General features: G+C 40.0%; 1 protein-coding gene across 8 annotated transcripts in view; it reads left to right on the top strand.

Moving 5' to 3' along the window:
* The window catches only part of LOC137301143 (kazrin-like), a 656,751-nt gene that overhangs the window by 141,981 nt on the left and 500,780 nt on the right, over nucleotides 1-13,990 (top strand). For 4 of the 8 annotated variants that reach the window (XM_067970585.1, XM_067970583.1, XM_067970586.1 and 1 more), the window contains one exon: nucleotides 3,242-4,522. The exons of 3 other annotated variants lie outside the window; for them this stretch is intronic. In XM_067970585.1, coding sequence (XP_067826686.1) covers nucleotides 3,242-3,319 — 78 coding nt within the window. In that variant the 3' untranslated portion in view covers nucleotides 3,320-4,522. Of the gene's footprint in view, nucleotides 1-3,161; nucleotides 4,523-13,990 lie in introns of those variants that run through there. One more of the 8 variants, XM_067970584.1, reaches the window with a different exon arrangement.

The raw sequence follows: 13,990 nt of genomic DNA, 5'->3' as shown, positions 1-13,990 counted from the left end.
GTCCTAATTGTCTCTGCCTAATGTTGCTGTAGGGGTTTGAACCGATACATCAAATGCAGGATTTGCTCTGTGTACGGAAGTCATAGACTCCCTTCTTTATAAACAAGTTTATAATTTTAGTATCACAAAGGGGGAAGGGGCCGCCACCCTTCTCTTTCCGCCCCCCCCCCCCCCCCCCACTCCCTCACCCCCTTGACCACTGCGTGGGTAGGTCGTAGATGGTGGGTGGGAACTGGTTGAAATAATCCAGACAAAGTCACTATTCCTTCTGAAAGGTGTATCATGAGGTTCAGCCACCTAACAGGAAAATTTGGAAAGGGTGGAGCGGGGGGGCAAAGAGGCAATGTTAATTTTGGGTGAAGTTACAAAATTGAGAATTTTTAAAGAGTCTTGCAAAACAATAACCAAAATAATTAATTGAAGTATCCCAGTGGGATTATCTGAGAAAGAAATGTTCCCGATATTGAATAATTTTGTCAAAGTATGGAGATTGACTTACAATGTACCAAGTACTGTACCTGTTTTAGCCTCTCGCTAAAATGAGCAGTGGTGTCCTTAATCATTGGCATTCTCTACCCCAGAGTGCTGAGGATGCTGAGTCATTGAATATATTCAAGGCTGAGATGGATAGATTTTTGGACTCTAGGGGAATCAAGGGCTATGGGGATTGGGCGGCAAAGTGGAGTTGAGGTCGAAGATCAGCCATGATCTGATTGAATGGCGGAGCAAACTAGAGAGGCCACATGGCCTCCTACTGCTGCTATTTCTTATGTACTGACATGTGGTAACCCCATGCCCATTCACTATTGTTGATTAAACATTCTTTGTCAGTTTTCTTTGTATAGTCTATGAAACAAAGACCTTAAATCTAATTACAGTGTTAAATTAGTTTGATTATGGATGTAATTTTCAGTAGTGAAATGGTGTTCAAAGTCAGTTGTACTTTTTCATTGACCTTCCCCATAGGTAAATAACTAACATGTTGGTCTGCTGGGAGAAAGTAAACCATCTTTAAAGGACACCACGTTCCCTGTGAATGTTGTCAAAGGATTTTAATGTACTCAGATTTACCTTGGATTATAGTGAAAATTCTTTTTTTTAAATCTCATTTACAGGGCATATATTGGGGAAAGCCAAGACAAATATAAATAATACAGGAAACTACAAAATGAGGTATAGAAAAGCTAAGGGAATATTGGAGAAAACATAAAAGGGCAATAATAAACACTTTCTATAGGCAAATTGGTAGCAGGAAGATAGTCAAGATAGGGGCAGAGCTGCTAAGACATGAAGGAGGCAAGCTTGTAACAGAGCTTGAGGGAATGGCAGAGATACTAAATAAATACTTTGCCTTAGTTTTTACACAGTATATTGAGAACCACCAGAGGTGGCTATATAAAAGTTAGTGGAGGTTATTATTCAAAATGAAATGGTACTGAAGAAATGTCACAAACTTAGGATAGACAAATTACCAGGGTATGATGGTTTACAATTGTGGATCCCCTGAGGGAAGCTGGGGAAGAAATCAATTTGCTGATTAGGCTAATTTGGGGGGGGAAGTTAGCCCATCGTGATGAGGATTGCGAAAGACTGCAGGAGGACGTGCTAGCAGGAAGGATAGATAGATGGCCGATGGAGTTCAATGTAGAAAAATTTGAAGTAATGCTCTTTTGAAGTAAAACTATGGAAAGGAAACACTTTTAAATTGTAATATTTTAAATGGAGGTGCAAAAGGACCTTGGCGTACTGATACACAGTCATTAAAGGTGTGGGGATATATAAAGACATAAAAAAGCAAGTAGAATCTCTGCTTTTTTCCCCCTAGAGGTACAGTATACAAAAAGCAAGGAAGAATTGTCGAACTTGTAAGAACTTTAGTTATGCCACATTTGGGATATTTATGCAGTTTGTGGCACTTTATTATAGGAAGGATAGAAAAGCAATGGAAAAGGTGGAGCATAAATTCACTAGGATCCTACTAGAGATGAGGGCTTACGGTTATGGTGAGACTTGAGAAGTTAGCATTTATTTTCATTAGAGTTAATAGGGTTAAGGAATGACCTTCAAGATTATGAAGGGCTATGATAAAGTAAATAGTTATAGATTGTTTCCACTGGTCAGTGAGACAGTAACGAGGGCACAAATTTATGATAATCGCTAAGAATTAAAGGGTAGGTTAGGAAAAGTTTCTTCACAGGACAGTGTGAAATTCTCCACACAAACAGTTGCTGAAGCAGAATTTATAATTTTTTTTAAAAGGGAATTAGCTGATTGAAAAAGAGCTTTATTAAAGGTTATGGAGAGTGAGCAGGACTGTAGGATTAGTCTAGTTATTGGGCAGCAAAGGTGTACTCTAGATCAAGGTCTACTTATGGGAGTTAGCAGTGATACTGAATCTGAGAGAATATCTGATGTAAGGCCCAAAAATTTGTAACCATCATCTTGTCTAGTTTTGCTCCCTGGTGTTTTGCATACAGAAGTATCTATAAGGCATTGTTGGAATGCTTTGTCTTTCCAACATCCCAATTCTTACAGTAACATTTGTAAAGGCGTTGCCTCAGTATATACTACAAAGTGTGATTGAGTATTATAAATTGCTTCCTGTTGGTTAATGTATTATCTATCAGTCCACAGGCATACCTGTGGTTCAGAAGTGACCCTGCTATAGTGTAAGCTCAAAACAATGTAATTCGCTGGTTAGGGGAGAAAATGATGTCCCTTGGGAAAATAGAAGCCAGTAGAATTTAGCAGTCTGCTTCAAGGTTTGGGACGGGGACATTCCAAACCATATCGCAATGACGTATGCGTCATGACCTGCAAACATTCGGTATAAGCATGGGACCTGTGCAGTAAGCAGAGATGTAGCGCTTGCTGGGGGGTGGGGGTGTGGGTGTGGGAAAGAATCTTTACTATTTCAATAGATCACTGAGGGCCTCTGGTGTTAGGAATTGAATACAGCATCATGGCATTGCCTGTTAAGTTCTTGTAATCTGATTTTTTACATCATCGCATCCGGCAGAATAATAGGCTACAGCTACAAAGCTTTGTTCAAATGCTTTCAGAAGATCTACAGACTTATTATAGTGGAAAATAGTAAAGAAGTTGTTGAGCTTCACAAGAAGAAAAAACTTCAATGTATAACTTTTGTTTTTAATTTTCAGATTTCTCCAATAAAGATGGTGAGGTAACATCCTTGTTTCTCCCTTTCTCTTTGTCTTTTCATGACTGACCCGAAAATAAGACATTGAACCTAGACTGCCATTCATATGGGTCTAAGAAAATTGGTCATACCAGATTGAAAGACGCCCAAGAAATCTGATGACCTATCATGATTCCCGTCGTTTGCTTCAGGCAGATCTTCCAGTGAGCTGGTGCAAACATCTGCAGGCAGGATGCATTTTTTAAAAAAAATTTTCCACACTGTGCTTGTAACCGCCGGATCCTTCACGAATGTGCGGCCTGTCTGGGATTATGGGAATTATGGGAAATGACAAAACTCTTGGGGGGTGGGGTGGTGGGGGGGGTGTTAGAGACAGTATCTGGCATGCACTTTGTGAATTGGGAAATTTAAAAAAAAACAATATCAGGCCACAGGCTGTGCATGGTCACCCAAGCAACAATTGGAAGTATGAGTCTTCATTAAGAAGTATCCTTTGAAATAGCAGGGATGGTAGTCACCAAACTGACCTGGAATTCGGTCCTGTCTATTGTTCCTAATGTTTTTTTTTGGGGGGGGGGAATCCAGTTGATAAGATTTATTATTTTTACTGTTGCTGTTAAGGTCTAAAGGGAGAATGTTAGTGCAAGGCTATCTCTGTGCACCCAACTCCTCCCTCATTCTCTGTAAAATTGTTCAGATATCTTTTTGTATGGCAGGTGCACCTAGAATAACAGACTGAATGCGTTGCACAGGACTGCTACCAAAATGGTCTTCACCAGATCCCATGCCCAGAAACACTGCTGCAGCTTTTTTTTCTGGGCTTTAAATGGTGATATTTTTTTTCGTTGTTGTTGCTTTATTGTCCCCCCCCCCCCCCCCCCACCCCCACCCCACACCCACTACTTTTCCCCTTTATCTCAGAGGAAGTTATCTCTTCCTCTCGAGTCTCTTTTTCACTTTCTACTGTAATTTTTCGGATGAATTTTAGACTTGAAGGGGGGGAGATACTATTTTTCACACAACCCATTTCTGTTCTTGACTTAAAAGTGATCTACCTCTTTAAAAATAAAATTTGTAATCAACTTCTTTTGCGAAGTCCACGCCACTTTAGCTCTCCCACTCTCAAAACCATTCCTGTTTTGTTATGTTTCTTTTTGTGGGGACTTTGTTGAAATAAAAATTGTATGAAGTGTTTGTAGTAATTAAATAACATAGGATATATTTAAAATTATTTAAATTGTGTTTTCAGGCAGCAGTGTCTGATGTATGTGATTCCTTCATTGCATTGTTAATTTTCATTTTTTTTGGTTTATTTTAATTTGGGCTGTGAGAATAAATGTGTAGAACATTTCTGTAACCAGACTGCTGTTGCTGTATTGTCTTGATGTGTCGAGCACTTTTTTTTACTCAAAAGGGTAGTGGAAATCTGGAAAACTCTTCCCCCAAAAGATTGGATGTTGGATCAATTGAACTTTTCAAGACTGAGATTGATGAATGTTTGTTACGTAACAGTATCAATGGATATAACAGAGCAGCAGAACAGCTCATGTAGTAAAGTCAATGAATTTATTCGGGACAGATTTCTAGGACAGTGTTTTAGAACCGACAAGAGAACAGGCCATAATGATGGTGAGTAACGAACCAGAATTAGATTGATGGTAAGGGAGGGAGTATCTTGCAAATAGTGACCATAATATGATTGAATTTGATAGGAGGTTTGAGACTGAGAAGGGAGAGTCACAAACCAAGGTCTTAAATTTAAATTCAAAGGGATGAGAAATAAATTGGCCACAGTAAATTGGACTTAACTGTTAATGGGTAAACCTACAGACAAACTGTGGGAAGTATTCAAAGAAGTACTTAGTACAATACAAAACTAGTACACACTCCTAAAAGACAATGGCTCCACTTGTATAGTTAAGCAACCATGGTCAACAAATGAGGTACGAGACAGTATCAAGCTAAAAGAAAAGGTTTACACAAATGCAAGGAATAGTGGAAATCCACCTCACTGGGAGAGCTATAAATAGCAACAAAGGGTAACAAAGAAAGTAATGAGGTACAAAAAGGGACTATGAAAAAAAAACTGGGAAGGGACATATAAGCTGCCAGCAAAAGTTTTTATAAATATATTAAGAGAAAAAGATAGTAAGGGGGAATGTGGGCCCATTAAAGACAGATGCAGGCAAGACTATAATGGATAATAAGAAAATGACAAACTTGTTAAATTAGTACTTTGTATCCATTTTCACAGTGGAGGAAGTGGACATTACCAGCAGTACAAGGGAACTTAAAAATAAGTCAAGGGGAGAAACTTAGTGAATTTAATATAAATAAGAAAATGGCAATGGAAAAAATAATAGAACTTAAGATAGACAAATCTCCAGGACCTGATTGTTTCCATCCCAGGATATTAAAAGAAAAGGTGAGGAAATTACAGATGTATTGGCCATAATTTTCTAAAGCTCTCTAGATTCAGGAATTGTGCCTTTTGAATTGGAAAATTGCAAATGTTGTTCCATTGTTTAAGAAAGGAGAGAGAAACCAGTAACTACAGACCTGTCAGTTTAACATCCATTGTGGGAAAGTTACTGGAATCTATCATCAGAGACAGAGTCCCTGAGCACTTGGACAAATATATGTTGATCAAAGAGAGCATGAATTTGTGAAGGGTAGGTCATGTCTGACTAATCTAGTTGAATTTTTTGAGGAGGTTAGTAACAAGATGGACAGGGGAGTGTCTAGGGATATTGTCTATATGGATTCCAGAAGGCATTTGATCAGGTTCTGCACAAGAGATTATTAGCAAAAATGAGAGCGCACAGAATTGGAGGTAACCGTTATGACATGGTAAATAGCTGGGAGGTAGGAGACAGAAAGTAAGAATAAAGGGTTCGTTCTCTGGTTGGCGGGATGTGACAAATGGTGTTCCCCAGGGAACTGTACCGGGGCCTCAGCTTTTCACTATATATATATATATATATATATATATATATATATATATGATTTGGATGAAGGAGTATATCCAGGTTTGCCGATGACACTGTTAGGCACAGTAAGTTGTGTGGATGGGAGCAGGAAGTTACAAAAGGATATAGACTATTTCCTATGTTCTCTTGATAAGCGCACAATATTTATTGAAAAAAAAATTATAATATACACTCCTCCTTGGTCTCCATACACCTTCTGCACCAATTCTCCCTCGGTACTTCTGAAATTGTCAGAGATATATGGTGGGAGTGGGAATGACTGGTGCCCTTCCCCAAGTGGGCAATGCCTTGGCTCTGCGCTGTGTTTTCCCATCATATGAGGAAAGTAAAGAATTGTGCACTGAGGATGGAGGAAGCACCATTGCAGCTTCTATCAATGGACAAAGGGCTGCACTGAGGTATGTAGAAAACATAATACATTGAATAAGGAAGACCACACTAAAGGTAGGTTACCTTGTTTTCTGCGAAAGTAATTTTCTCCTGTAGATGAGGTAGATATTCCTTATAAATGTGTGTATGTGTATGAGTAAAGCTCCTTCTTCATTTCCCTAGTGAATGGCTGATTCTAAATTACTGTCTAGAATGGGAGCCTTTCATTGAATACAAACCTTGGGGGTATTCTCAGTGTATGTTATCCTCTATATTACTTTGATTTGCTTGAATACATGCCTCTGTGGGCAGCTTTCACCAGATTTTTGCTTTTGGTTGGCTGCAGAGAAGAGCAAGGTATCACCCAGGCAAGTTCTGACAAAGGCTCTATACACGAAATATAACCCATCCTTTCTTTCTTTCACATATTGAGGGACCTCTGGTTTTTATCTCCAGGAAGATATGTATCTTCATCTCCTTTGGACTTAGTCCCTGAATCTATGCAGTTTGCTGTAAATATTTAAATTGCCAAATAAAAAAAATGATTAGTGAAAGATTTCAGCAGAAGAAAATTAAGATTTCTTGTAAGTGTAGTGTTTGGCTTAAAAGGGTTACAATCTTGTTACATTCTCCCAAACTATTATCCTGGGTCACTAGCCTATGCCTGGACCACCACCTCATGTTACACACACCAGCAGAGGGATTCTTCACTGCTTTCCTCTTGCACACTCATCCCTTGGATTTCCCCCCCCCCCCCCACAGAAGTTTCCTGTCTCCTCCTCCCCCACCCCACCCCAATTTTGAGATTTTGTTTTTTTGGAAATAAATTGTTTCTTTATGATTTTAACTCTGGGTAGGCGGGACTAAGCTGTAGATTTGTTTTAAGAAGCTGTTTGTTGTTCAGTCTAAAGCCAGCAAACTCCACATGTATAATTAGTTGAAAGGATAATGTTGTTTATGAAATGATTGTAAAATTGCACTGTCATAGTTGCAGTCCACGTGGGAAATGAGCTGGAAAGCAGAGCTGGTGAATGGCATACATCCCAGTGTTTACAGAAAGCTTTAAAGAGCCCTAGTATTTGTGCATGATGATTGCTTCAGTTTATAATGAAGCTGCCCACAATAACATCATCACATCACTTTATGTACACATCAGACTTTTAAAAAATAAAATCAGTGAAGATGTTGCACTTCAGAAAACTGAAGAGGATCCCAGGATCTGGAAAGACACATGTCGGCTAACTCATAGCCTTATTGAAGCGTGAACTTTCCTTCTCTTCCATCCCCAAGCAATCATAAATATATTATTGCATTGCATTATTTATTCCTAACTTCTAGAAACTTACCCACCCATAAACTTGTTGACATGCATTGGGAATTGTTTTGCTGTAATTAAGACATCCTTCAGGAGTATGTCTGTGATATTTACTGTAAGGAATGTGATCACTAGTTGGCCTGGGCATTGTGATTTTTGTCAGCAAATCCCCTAGTTGGCATATTGTTCTCAGCTAGACTGCCAAAGAGTAATGCCAAGTGGAAGTAGGTGCTATCCCTACTCGAGTTACCTTTTCAAAAGAAAATGCCTAGTGACTTTGTGCCTCCTCCAGTGGATTGTAGAGGAGCAGTGACAAAGGCCTGAGAGTTAGACAATAGTGTGTGAATTCAGAAGATCTAAGTGGAAAGGGGAAAACAAATTGTTCTTTTTGGTCTCCCTCCAATGTTCAATAGATTTAAATTCCTGGAGTCAGCACTTACCCCAAAAAAAATCTGCAACTTGATACGTTAAAAGCTTTGAGTTGGCAGGAGATTACTGTAAAATCCAAACTGATGGCTGTTGTCTTCGCTGGTGTATTGCTGAATATAGTGCTGCCAGCAGCCAGAACCCTATTGTCAGCTACCTCCCTGTACTTCCCTGCCTGCTTCTTGCGGATACTAACAGGAGAGTTTTGATTCTATTAGAACTGAGATGGTTTCAACGGCTTTGAATCTTTTTTTTTATTTGTTCATGGGACGTGGGCGTTGCTGGCGAGGCCGGCATTTATTGCTCATCCCTAATTGCCCTTGAGAAGGTGGTGGTGAGCCGCCTTCTTGAACCGTTGCAGTCCGTGTGGATCATTTAATGTGGGAATGTATTCTCGTGATGTAGCAAAATCCTAAATGACTCTTGAAATGAACTGTGCAAGAATTTTACTATTGGTTATCAGCGGAGAGAACACAGTGACCAACACAAAGTAATGAGGAGTGGCCTGGTGCAGTGAGGGAGCATGTTACAGCTAGACAATTGCGAAGGGCAAATCATGCGTCATAAGACTGAATATTGGTACATTCAAGATGTAATGGAATAAGTCCCAGATGGGAAATGACTGTGTGAAAGGCCAAGGACACAGTGGTCTGACTTTGTTTAGGAAGAATTTAAAAAGAGACAATGGATCTTTTTTAAAAAACAGTTAGAGGTAACCTAGGACCAACACTGCTGATGTGAATGGGCTGTGGGCATCAGACCCCATTCATGATTTTGTAGTATTTCCATGGAGCTGTGAGCAGGCACCTTGCCTGTACATTCAGATGGGGAATGGTTGAATGGAAAAAGGGGGAAATAAATATAAATTAATTGGATTAGGGGAGATTTAAAAATGACTTCACTGAACTACATTTCGTAGGCTGCCATTTTTACAAAAAAACTTTGGCAAACCCATTTTCATTCTAAGTCACCAAAGAACTTTGTATGATTTTTGCAACTACATCGGATATAGGTGGTATGGTGATGGGTTTTGATGCAGTTCCATCAGAACAGATATCTGTAAACTGGCTAAAGTATTTTCTGAAACGATCACAAGATAGATACAGATGCAGGATGTCATTCTGCTCATTCATCTAGAAAGAACCTATAGTTCTTTTTCTCCTGTCACAGGATCCTGTTGTTTTTTTAAGTGATTCCAGTGTGCTGTACTCTTCATCTATCAATCTTTTGAATAAGCCATTAAACTGAGGCCCCTTCTTCCTGCTGTGGTGAACTTTAACAATCCAATGGCACTTTTCAAAAAGGAGCAGAGTGTTCTTTTGTGCCCTGGCTAACATTCCTCCCTCAACCAACACTGCCAAAAAAATTAGTTGGTCATTCATTTATTTGCTGTTTGTCAGACCTTTCTGTGCGCAAATTGGCTGCCACATTTATCTAACAATGACTGCACTTCAAAATGCAATCCATTGATTGTAAAGTATCTTGAAAGGTGCTATATAAATGCAAGTTTGTACTTTTATGCAGATCCCTTTCCTACATGGAGCACTTCCTGCTGATCTTTTGAAATGTGGTTTTTATCTACAACAAATATATTCTATTTAATTTTGCAAAAACTTAATAATGAAATGCATTTGTGGAGGGATGTTGGCTGTCAAGTTTAACATTTTAAAATGCTTCCCTGGAGACATCTGTTCAGCAGAGATTTCTAATAGTATTCTTTACTTGTTTTGAGTTTTTACAACTTCATTATTCTCAATAATTCTTGTCTCATTTTAAATATTTTTTAAAAACTTTCTGGCAACTGTTCAAGCATTTGGATTTCCCTGTTTCTGCTCGGAAGAGCTTTGTTTTTTGGGCCAAACATTTGGATTCTGCATGAAAAAAAGAAAAAGGTTTATTCTTTGCGCCCACCCCCCCCCCCCCCTGCCGCCCCATTCCCCCAAATGACTCAATGGATAAATGCACTTCCCAGTGTGGAGCTGAGCCCTCAAGACCCAAGTTGGATCTTTGCCCTGTGCTGCTTTAAGCCAGGGTACTGGTTGATGCACGACAATTGCCTCAGTACCCCTGGGCAATGGTTTCTTGCGCAGTCCAGAGAGTTCTGCTGGAAGATGAAGGTGTGGACTGGCTCATGTATGAGCATCCTACCCCTATAGTTGAATAGCCTGCAGTCTATGCCACAGTCTACACTCATAAATGAAGACTGGCCACCTGAGTGAGATATTAGAGGGTGACTGCTGGCACCTGTGGAACGTACATTCCAGCGAGAGCCAGTGCTTTGATCAGGGGAGCTGTGAAAAATTGGAAGGGGCGAAGACGACCCAAAAGCTTGTAGTTCCGAGAAAAAGTGTATTTTGCAACAAACTTACCCCTGTGCCTTTAACCCATTGTGGTCCAGAACCCTCTCTTGGTAGCATTGTGCTAGAGTTTGCTAGTCTTGGATATGTCCAGATGTATATCCAGGGCCGATAAGAATCTACTCTGTTGCAGCCCCACAGGCATCAGCTGAATGGCTTTGTGATGAGTTTGACACTTGGAGAGAGACTAGATGAAGATATTTCACACTGAAAATATTCTCCCTGCTATTAGCCCCTTAAAGCTGTGACATTTCTTTTGTTTCCTATACATCACTCTCTTGATAATTTTCCTCCCAAAACTTTTCTAGGTAAACATAGAAGCAAATCTTGTGTAACTCTGTATAGTTCAGTCATCACTTTGGGAGCAACAAGAACCATATGTGCACATTTCTTTATAAACAAAGTCAGGTGTGATGCAGAATTCTTCTAGAGGCCTATAAATGGGTCAATTTATTTAAGTTTGCTACCTCACCATTGTCGTGCTCAACCTAATCATTTATCTAGATGTTACAGTATAACCAATCCCACACTACCTTACAACACAAAGTTAGTATTAAAGGGACAACTAACTGATTCTTGGTATCGGTTATCAATGAGCCAGCCCTTGATTTCGAGAGTTGACTACTTTTGGAATATTTTGAACATTGCACCCTACAGCAATTTGCTGCTGTTTCTTGTTGGTGAAGCTGATATGTAGCAGTAAAAAGTGTGAGCTGAAAGCTCTGGTGTCTCATTTGTTTTAGAATATGGGTCAGTGGAAAGTGGAAAACTATTGGCAGGGAGCTGAAGGCATGGTCTTGGTAAGGGTTTGTTCCAAAGGCCGGGGGTGAATTGGCTGAAAGAAGCCATTGACGGTACAATGGAGTCAGAAGATATGAAGGGAACATGCAGCTGGAGGAATGTAATGAAGAGATGAGTTTGTCTTCTATTTAGCTACTGTTAGTTTGAAAATATGTTCAGACTGAGGCTGAAATATGAAGTGACTTCCCTGTATAATGCTGAATAAGGTCCAGCACCCTAGCTTCATTTACCTGCCTGCAGCTTTATAGCATCTGGTACAAAAAAAACTGTTTACCCAAACAGTTGTAAGAATGTGGAACTCGCTACCACAAGGAGTCATTAAGGCGATTAGCATAGATGCATTTAAGGGGAATCTAGAAAAGCACATGAGGTAGAAAGGAATAGAAGGATATGCTGGTAGGGTTAGATGAAAAGGGGTGGGAGGAGGCTTGTGTGGAGCATAAACACTGGCATAGACCAGTTGGGCCAAATGGCCTGTTTCTGTGCTGTAGATTCTGTGTAATCAAAGTTATTAATATTTAAAATCTAGCAAGGATGCCCAGATCAACCCCTGGGGTGCCCTGTTGCAACCTCTTTCCACCGAAGTATTTCCCACTTGTACCATCTTGCTTTTAAGCCAATTATCCATTCGGAATCATATTTTATACCTTCTGTTCCATGACTCTTTAGTTGTTAATCTTTGCAGCCTTCCAAAAATAACAGCACTGGAGGAATATGAGGAGAAGTGAATGCTGTTAGCCTGACATCAGTAATAGGGAAAATGCTAGAATCTATTATAAAGGATGTGATAACAGGACACTTAGAAAATAATAATACGATTTGGCAGAGTCAACATGGATTTATGAAAGGGAAATCATGTTTGACAAACCTATTGGAGTTCCTAGAGGATGTAACTAGTAGAATAGATAAGGGGGAACCGGTGTATTTGGATTTTCAGAAGGCTTTCGATAAGGTCCCACGCAGGAGGTTGGTGAACAAAGTTAGAGCACATGGAATTCGGGGTAATATACTGGCATGGATTGAGAATTGGTTAACAGACAGAAAACAGAGAGTACGAATCAATGGGTCTTTTTCAGGTTGGCAGACTGTGACTAGTGGGGTACCGCAGGGATCGGTGCTTGGGCCCCAGCTATTGACAATCTATATCAATAATTTGGATGAGGGGACCAAATGTAATATTTCCAAGTTTGCTGATGACACAAAACTAGGTGGGAATGTGAGTTGTGAGGAGGATGCAAAGAGGCTTCAAGGGGATACAGACAGGCTAAGTGAGTGGGCAAGAACATGGCAGATGAAATATAATGTGGAAAAATGTGAAGTTAGAAAAAATAGAAATGCAGAATATTTTTTAAATGATAAGAGATTGGGAAATGTTGGTGTTCAAAAGGACCTGGGTGTCCTTGTACATGAGTCACTGAAAGCTAACATGCAGGTGCAGCAAGCAATTAGGGAGGCAAATGGTAAGTTGGCCTTTATTACAAGAGGATTTGAGTACAGAAGTTAAGATATCTTACTGCAATTATATAGGGCCTTGGTGAGACCGCACCTGGAATATTGTGTACAATTTTGGTCTCCTTACCTAAGAGAGGATATACTTGACGTAGAGGTTTGCAACGAAGGTTCACCAGACTGATTCCTGGGATGGCGGGATTGTCGTATGAGGAGAGATTGAGTAGACTAGGCCTGTATTCTCTAGAGTTTAGAAGAATGAATGGTGATCTCATTGAAACATACAAAATTCTTACAGGGTTCAACAGGGTAGATGCATGGAGGATGTTTCCCCTGGCTGGGAAGTCTAGAACCAGCTGTCACAGTCTTAGAATAAGGAGTAGGCTATTTAAGACTGAGATGAGGAGAAATTTCTTCACTGAGGGTGGTGAAACTGTGGAATTCTCTACCCCAGAGGGCTGTGGAGACTCAGTCATTGAGTACATTCAAAACAGAGATCGATTAGGTTTCTAGATAGTAAAGGCATCCAGGGATATGGGGATAGTGCAGGAAAGTGGCATTGAGGTAGAAGATCAGCTATGATCTTGTTGAATGGCAGAGCAGGCTCGAGGGGGCAGATGGCCTACTCCTGCTCCTATTTCTTATGCCTCTCTCTCAGCAGTTTCAGAGACATGGTCATACAATGCTTAACCCATCTGACCTAAACCATAAGCCACAGCCTGAAAGTGGCAAAAGTGGGCTGGTGAAGCTAAGGCAGATGGAGTAGTAATTGCTCAAGACTTCACCTTGGTAAGCACAAAAATAACTAGCTGATCTTTCGTGGCATTGCTTGTGGTGAGTTGGAGGATACACTGTTTTATAACAGCAATGTTATAATATGTATATTTACACCTTGATAACCCTTTCTTGATGGGTGTAAAATCAGTGACCTGAGAAACATTCCCTGCTGTTAAATTCAAGCTGTTATCATGGCCTGCCCCTTTAAGGCCACAAAGTCTAATTGCTGTGGATAGGCATATTCTGCGGTTAATTAGAGCCTATTTGCTGCCATTGAGGAAAGTTTATTTCTGGATTGGCAGTTACTTGTAAATCTCTGGTTACACCCCTTAGGAAGAGGCCAAGT

Source organism: Heptranchias perlo, chromosome 32, assembly GCF_035084215.1.
Source record: "Heptranchias perlo isolate sHepPer1 chromosome 32, sHepPer1.hap1, whole genome shotgun sequence".
NCBI classification, from domain to species: domain Eukaryota; kingdom Metazoa; phylum Chordata; class Chondrichthyes; order Hexanchiformes; family Hexanchidae; genus Heptranchias; species Heptranchias perlo.
The sequence above is the reverse complement of the archived record's forward strand: the minus strand, read 5'-3'. Positions and strand labels throughout refer to the sequence as shown.